Source organism: Sinocyclocheilus anshuiensis, unplaced genomic scaffold (genome assembly GCF_001515605.1).
Source record: "Sinocyclocheilus anshuiensis isolate Anshui unplaced genomic scaffold, SAMN03320099.WGS_v1.1 scaffold152, whole genome shotgun sequence".
NCBI classification, from domain to species: domain Eukaryota; kingdom Metazoa; phylum Chordata; class Actinopteri; order Cypriniformes; family Cyprinidae; genus Sinocyclocheilus; species Sinocyclocheilus anshuiensis.
Genome location: NW_015555781.1, coordinates 4,655,347 through 4,663,375, shown reverse-complemented (window position 1 = coordinate 4,663,375; position 8,029 = coordinate 4,655,347). Strand labels below are relative to the sequence as shown.

Genomic DNA, 8,029 nt, shown 5'->3' with positions numbered 1-8,029 from the left:
ACAGGTATATTCTCCATCTGTAAATGTTAGAAAGTCATGGAAATATTTCCATTTTGCTCTCAGGAGCCTTTTGCATGCGATTCTCCGTTAAACTTGACAGACTTCAGTGAACGAGCGCAATAGAATAAGAACGTAATAATTGTGTCATATGTAGAATTTTAAACCTACAAGTAAATGTATTTTATGATAGCAGATAGCAGTAATGGAGTAATCAAAAATAAAATGCAATTAATCTGTGCTCTTGTGTTTTTGCTTTCGTTTTTAGTTTAGTGAATTGAACTTCTGCCTTAAAAAGCATTATTTTTGTTTTTAGATTGTAATGTAATGTTAGAATGTAATGTCATTTTAGCCCCTTTTTTGCACATAATGGATAGCATAGCCTACTTTCACTATATTTGTCTTTATTGCCTTTAATATAAACATTGTTTTATTGGACAAAATTGGGCAGGATGTTAAAAAATAAAAATAAAAAATATATAAATAGAAAAAATCCAAATAGAAAATGTAGAGAATACCGAGATATATACCGTATATCGCATTTCAGCCCAAAAATACCGAGATATGAGGTTTTGGCCATATTGCCCAGCCCTAGTTGTAAGTGGACTTGGAAATAAATGATGTGTTAGTTTCATTTTAATCTGTAAAGATTTGTTATAATATATGCTTCAATGCGGGATATAATGTTTGTGAGATTAATACATGCTATATATTTAAAGTATACTAAATTCGCGACAATATTATAACCCCGACAGAATATAACGATGAAACCAAGACATTGTATATTGATTTAAATAAGCAGAAGGTCTAGATCATTATTGCAGTGGTTAAAATGTTTCTGGTATATGTTTGACAACATTATTTTAAGCCCCTAACTAATGCAGTGAGTAACTTTTCATTTATTAAACCATGTTGGAAGACGTTCCCATCTACATATTCCAGGATGACAACGCCACGATTGTGAAAGAGTGATTCAGTGTATGCACTCTAAAAAGAAAGAAAAAAAAAGGTAAAAATAGGGCTCAATGTAGTGTTAGTCGAATGATTTTTTTTTTGTATTTAGAAAGTATCAGAGTATATATATTATTTAAATAAATGCTCATTGATGCGAGCAGACTGAATGAGTATTTCTGATAATGACGCAACAGCTAGTGAATTAAAACCATCCGCCGGTAAATTTGAGCACGGTCTTATTGTCCGTATAAGCTACAAACAAATACAAATTAATTTCTTTGTAGATGATAAAACAGCAACTTGGAAAACAGACAAAACAGAAAAGGTACGATGCGATATTTGAGAACAGAGCATACTAAAATAAAAACGGCAGACCCGTAGCGGAACTAACTTTACCCAGCGGTGACCTAACTTCCGATTCTTGTGAAATTCATGAGGTTGCCCTACAAATAAAACGTATCCGTCTGTTTGACTGAATGAGCTGTATAGATTTTCCTAATTTTTCCTTTTATTTTCAGACATCATGAGAATAACATAACTGTTTATGTATATACTGTATTCTATATATAGTACCAGTCAAATGTTTGGACACACGAATGGGAAAGTGTCCAAACTTTTGACTGGTATTGTACTATAATATACACACAGAATATCGGCCGATATATCGATATCAGCCTTTTTTTAATGCCCTAATATCGGTATCAGCCCCAAAAAACCCATATTGGTCGGGCTCTAAACATAACGCTTGGTATTTTAATGTGACATGTATGTATCATGAACTATGGTTGAACACAGAGTTTATTTTTTTGCGATAATCCAAAAGCCTAAGGAAAAGGGTGCCAAAAAACCTTTTGTCAAGGGAACCAGCGTGATGCTAACAGCCGATTGGCCTACGTCATAGTTCCACCATTTTATTATCAATTGTTTAAAGAATAAACAAATGCTGTTAATTCTGTTGCCGGACCCTGACAAATTGCCAAGGCAAAGCTCTCAGTTGGCTGCTGACCCTAATCTAAACTAAGGGCTTCACACTGTTCATGGGCACGCTAATAAAAGCCTGTTTGTTCCTGTCAGCACTCCATGCACAGCCCAACTGGGTGGTTTTAGAAACCCTTCTTTCAGATGGGGGCTGGACGACTTCTTTGACAACATTGACCATCTGCCTACACATCAGTGCAGGACAAAACTATCCCAGCCTCTAGATAAATCAACAGATATCCTTCCCAGAAGGACCATAAAGAATTATATTAAGAAACCCTCTAACATGGTTTGTCAAGACAAAAACAACATTCCTTACACTGCCAAAGAAGGTCTACAGCACAATTCCTCCAGAGATGCACAGAAAATGTTACACGCATCACTCAATAAACAACTCAAAAACCTATTTAAATTATGACATGCCAACACTCAAATGACCAGTCAAGATGCCAGATCTGACATTAACAAAAATGCAATAAACAACGGATCTCTCTCATCACAATGAGTCCATGCATCAATACTATAGACCTTGTAAACTGACAGGAAAGTAGTCTTTATACCAGCTGGCATAACTTGCAAATCAGGTATGCAACATACAGCACAAACATGCCATTGTGCAAGACGAGAGTCAGTCTGAGACAAAAAAAAAAAAAATTCAAACAATGCCTGTATTATTCAAATATAGCCAAAACCGCGAGCAGACACAGGACATGATATATAAACAACAGTTTTGACTAAAAATAGCTTATGTATTTATTTGAAGCTTCACAAGTAAAAGCAAATATGGTACATTCAAATAATTGATATTACAGTCAGGTGGCCGTTAGTAAATTAGACATTTGCTCATATTCTCTTGACGGAGGAGTTTATGTCTCAATGCCAGGCCGGGCACAGCTGCGGTCATCCTACCAGCGTCAAAACCCCTTCTCAAATTAACAACATACCCCGTCAAACACAAGGGGTCGAATAACGGCACTTCTCAAACTTCAACGGCCATCTGGATATTCTCTGGAAATTCTTAAAAATGTATGAGGTAAACTGGAAAGCGACACGGACAGCTCAACTGGTCTCGAGCTTGTCAATGCTAAACTGGGACGATTCCTCTGTTCTAGTGTCATAGAGGCAGCGCTAGCTCAGCAGCTCAAACAAACAATACCAAACTGTACAAAGCACGGCTCTCCAAAATGGACGTTCATCCAATATGTTTCGGATACGTGAAGTTCGTGTAGCATTTTTACCTGGAAATCACGTTCTTCGTTGAATCTAGAGAATCTGTCGGCCATTTTCTCTCCTGTTCGCCTCGTCTCCTGCGTTCCGACTTTCTCTGTTGACCGAAACGCCCAGTAAAGTAAGCGGATGAGCGATAGACTAATGGCAGCGCGCCATTGTTGATTGATGGGCTGGCTGTCCAATCACCTGAGCGCGTCGTACTCCGAACGCATTTGTTCTGGAATAAAGCATTTTGAACCACCGCTGGAGTTTGTTGTTCACACAGTATGAATGGTCCAGAGTACGACTACCGTGCATTGATCGCAGAGGAGGGTCCTGGACACTTTTACAAAATCTTCGCATTCGCTTTAAAATGTGGCTTACAGTTGCCTAGTAGGCTACTACTATTTTATATAAACCTTCTAAACCTCTTTTTATTAATGACCGAATAATAATTAAAATTCAGTGACAATACACATCTTACTCAGTTTGCGTAAGATATTTTTGTTTTATTGTTTTATAATATACATATAACATTTATTCGTGTGATTCTTTTTGTCAGATGTCTTTTAGTACTTTGAGGGCCCCCTCTGGTGCCAGAAAACAACAACAACAACAACAAAAATATCGGCTCACAAGCTTGCCAAAGTAAAAAAAAAAAAAGACAACCTTTGAATCAAATGGAAATCTCTTGACTCTCAATTTTCCAGCCCATCCTTATATGTCTGTAGCTAATATAAACCCGTATTAATAGTGTAATAGTTTCGTATATGACACATCCAACATTTCTCCAATAAATTTAGTGAACTGTTATTGTACAAGGTATTTTAAAAAGGAGTAAACAAGGAGTAAAATTGGGACAGAATCTATCTATAAATTTAGCATTAGTACTAAGTTAGTATACATCATAAAATCCTTCAATGTACAGCATAAACTGTAATAGATATAGTCATTCAAATAAGTCAAAAACTGACAAATTACATATAGGCCTATGCAGATGTGTCAAATACTCAACCCACAAGAACAGATGACAGGAGTATTTCTCGTATATAATTTTATGGCATCACCAGTTTTAAAAGGCATGATTGGTGTGGCTCAACAAATGTCATTCAAATAGCATTGCCCATAGCTAATCAAATATTTTTAAGTGATTATTCCCACAGCTGAAAGGCAAACAAAGTTTGTTGTGGTTTTAGTTTCATCCAAAACATATGTACAACAAAATAAAAGCATCAAATAAATGAGACAATTCAGTCAAAGATTAGATCATTTGATCATAGATCAAATTCTACACAATCCACTCCATTTTCTTGTATTCTACCCAAGATGGACAGAGCAGAGGAAACTGTTACGTGGAGTTGGACATGAGTTAAAAAAATTATATTACTTTCAAGTTTTTCCACATCCTCTCGAGATATTTCTTGCTTTTGTGCATGCCAAAGTACCAGTAGATGGTGCTGTAGACCAAAACATTGGCAATATACTACTGAAATCTGAAAACGTATGTACAGATGAATGATTGACAATAGTTATTTTCCTAAAAATGAAATTAAAATGAAGACTTAAAAAAAGTTCTAACTTTCTAAAACTAAAAAAAATGTTTAGTTTAGTTTAGTTTAGCCTCCTCTGTACAGTTTCAAATGCTGTGAGATAAAATGGAATAATATTATAATATGGAAATTTCCTACATGTTTGAGCAGGTATGAGTGGGTAAGTCGCATTTACATTATTTCCCATGAAATATACCTCAAACACTTTTATGTAGGTGAATAAAATAAAACCAAAAAGTTTAAAGTAAAATTAAAAGTAGAATAAAAAGTTTGAGATCTTATTTGTTACTAATTTATCATGGCTAAAAAGTGTGTTATGGTTGCTCCACATGCATTGCACTGTACAATTTTAAGATGTATTTTATTGCATTTTCTCAGTTTAATTTTAATTAATTAAAATTCACAAAACAGTTTTGATACAAACAGTCAATCTGGCCATTTAACGTCAACCTCAGCTCTGCTTTCAGAAAACTTTACTTTCAAAATGAATCTTCAGCCGTGATGTCACATTCGTGTGTCTGAAAATCTAGTGAACTGCCTATCTAGACAGCCGCGTGAAGGCGTATGTGATGCCCAAACATGCTGTCTATGTATGCAGCTTACTAGGTTTTGACATGCATCCTTCGTCTTTCCGTCTCAAGCGATCAGAAAAGCTCGACTCCGTCCGACGCAAGACCGTTCTCCTGTCTTATTTAATACAATTAAGGTAAGTCCCCTTAACTTTACTGAATTACCCTTATAGTGTCCGTCACGAACGCCTGTCTTTAATGGGCACACCGGTGAATTCACCGAATTCTGTCTCGGAGGATTTTCTCTCTTGATTCTGTCCGAAATGGCGGAGGCGCGGAGGAGGAAGTTAAACGCTTCTGCCTTTCTTCGTTTAAAAATGTTTTAGCGCGTTACCTTATCACGAACTTTGAAAAGATTGTTAATATAATATACGTCTAAAAGCCAATTAAGAAATAAAGTCGTTGTGAAAAGGTTTTTCGTGCACAAATCTCTTAGACATGACGAGTAATGTGTAAGACAAAACTAGTTTTGTTTTTCTCCCTATAATGTGACTAATTAAACAGACATCATATATACAGTCGCGCAACTTTAACAGTTATCTTGAGTGTGCGAGCGTGCGTGTGCAAATACAGTCCATATCCCCTTCATGTACAGTATACACAAGTGCAAAAGTCTATTATTACGTGTTTAATGTATGTCCTTGAAAGCTTTTTATGTAATGCGATGGAAATAGTGTCTCATAGCAACATCCTTTTATGTTTTGTGTGTCTCTTGGCAAATGTGCAGAGGGGCCCCTGACAGGTATTTAGGGAGTCTGTTTGCAGTGGGCTGAGCAGCAGGTCCATATCTTGCAGGCCTCCGGTCCCTGAGTTTAGACTTTAGAGCAGGACTTACTCAGGCCAAAAGCATCTTGTTCATGTGTGGGGGCATGGATGAGTCACTGCCTAAAAAGTCTCAGTGTGTGTGTGTGTTTCAATCTGTTTTCTTTCAAGGCATGATATTACAAGCAAAACTATTGTTTTTTTTTTCATGCACTGGTCAATTTTGAAGCTGTTTTGTTTTTATAACACATTATTTCAGACTAGCAGAAAGCAAAGATCCAAAATACACATTTACGTTTTTAATTTATTACATTTCATATATTTGCATCTGTACATTTCAATTACAGTAGATATCTTGAAAGGCATTTTTCTTAAAATGTTTTTTTTTTCCTCATGCAGAAGGCAGAAATCTCCACTTCAGTAGTACTTACATACACCAAACGTCACAGTTTTATAATCATATAATAATAAAAATATAATTCGCCTGATTTATATGAAATTTTATTCTTAAAAACATGGTGATTTTTTTATTTCCTGTTGACAGTATTTTCTGATTTATGGAGTGATGGATCTAACATGTCAACATAATTAATCAGGAACATTGAACCTTGATTTATCCAATTTTCTGTTTCTGTTCTGGAAATGTGTGCAAATTAGTGCACTTTTAATAAGATATTTCCTAATTTGCATATGTAAACATAACATTTCGGAAAACTTGTAATACAAAACTTAATGTCTTAATGTAATGTGATTTAATTAACTGGGAAAGTAGGGTGATATTTATTAATTTTACCCTATTCACCTGTAGTGTCTTGAGTTGGTTTTCATGTTTTAACCAGTTTGCACTTTCAACCGTCTTTTTGAATGTGTAAAGTGAAAAGACAGCAGTTTAGGAATTGATATATAACATTTATAAGTGTTAGAGCATCATATACAAAACATACACACAGACCCAAGTGTCACCTTTTCCAACAAAACCACTGTTTTTCCACTTAGTACCTTTTGTCTATGAAGTGATAAAGACTCTGTAATGTCTGGTCTTACAAACACACATAGTCATTGTGAAGTGGACATACCCTTTGGTTAAACCAATGTTTTTTGTCACACACTTCAGTTGTAAAAGGCTGTCATTATACCTCTTAGCATGTGTGTTTTCCTTTTCGGCCCTGTCCCTGGCCTCAATACCACACTGTTCCTCTTTGAGCTGCCCAAAACATCCACATTTCTGTATACCATAGATCGTTGAATCCACTGGCTGTCATTTTGTGCTTTCTTCCTCATCTGCCTGTAGCTGTGTTCTCACTTCTGCAAAAAAACTTTCGACATTTAAAAAAAATGCAGAACCTGCATGTCTACTTTTTTTTTTAAACTAATAATTGCAGGCTGTGAGTTTTTGATACGTTGATGAAAAGTTAACGTCCGATAACGAGTTTTTGTCTGAACGTTACAAGCCAAACCACACCATTTCTCTGAACTGTTGATTAGAAATGACAGATGCAGGGTGCGGCTTAACTCCCGGTTCTGTAGTAGCCTGAACATTAATTGACTGTGACAAACGTGCCTAGAAAAATTTGCCGTGTGAAATTGGCTTTGCTAGTTTTAGTGTTTTCTCGCTTTTTGTGGCTTTGAATAATATACATATGTGTGATTATAATAATATACATATTTGTGAATAATACACAACCATTTAAATGTAGGGATGCACCGAAATGAAAATTCTTGGCCGAAGCCGAAACCGAACAAAATGAAACACTGGGCCGAATACCGAACACGGTTTTTCGAGTTTTTCCCCCCCATGTATTTGCCAATTTTTTTCACCATTGCACAAATTAAATAACCAAAATGTGCTTTTTACTGTTTTGTCTTGCTTTTCAAAGAAAAAATCAATTACAAAACAATAATTAAAAAATATTTAACACTGAACATTTTTTAACATTCTAGCAGACATTATACCAACAAAGCACAATTTAACTTAAAATTAATAAGTTAGTAAAATAATATTTTTTTGGC

General features: G+C 35.5%; 2 protein-coding genes across 4 annotated transcripts in view; one reads left to right on the top strand and one right to left on the bottom strand.

Moving 5' to 3' along the window:
• The window catches only part of LOC107674594 (G patch domain-containing protein 8-like), a 58,223-nt gene extending 54,959 nt beyond the window's left edge, over positions 1–3,264 (bottom strand). For 2 of the 3 annotated variants that reach the window (XM_016468605.1, XM_016468606.1), the window contains exon 1: positions 3,168–3,264. In XM_016468605.1, coding sequence (XP_016324091.1) covers positions 3,168–3,212 — 45 coding nt within the window. In that variant the 5' untranslated portion in view covers positions 3,213–3,264. The remainder of the gene's footprint in view (positions 1–3,167) is intronic. The other variant, XM_016468607.1, reaches the window with a different exon arrangement.
• Positions 3,265–5,236: 1,972 nt separating this feature from the next.
• LOC107674595 (mitogen-activated protein kinase kinase kinase 14-like) overlaps positions 5,237–8,029 on the top strand; it is a 19,340-nt gene continuing 16,547 nt past the window's right edge. The window contains exon 1 of the mRNA XM_016468613.1: positions 5,237–5,394. The gene's annotated coding sequence lies outside the window, so the exon portion shown is untranslated. The remainder of the gene's footprint in view (positions 5,395–8,029) is intronic.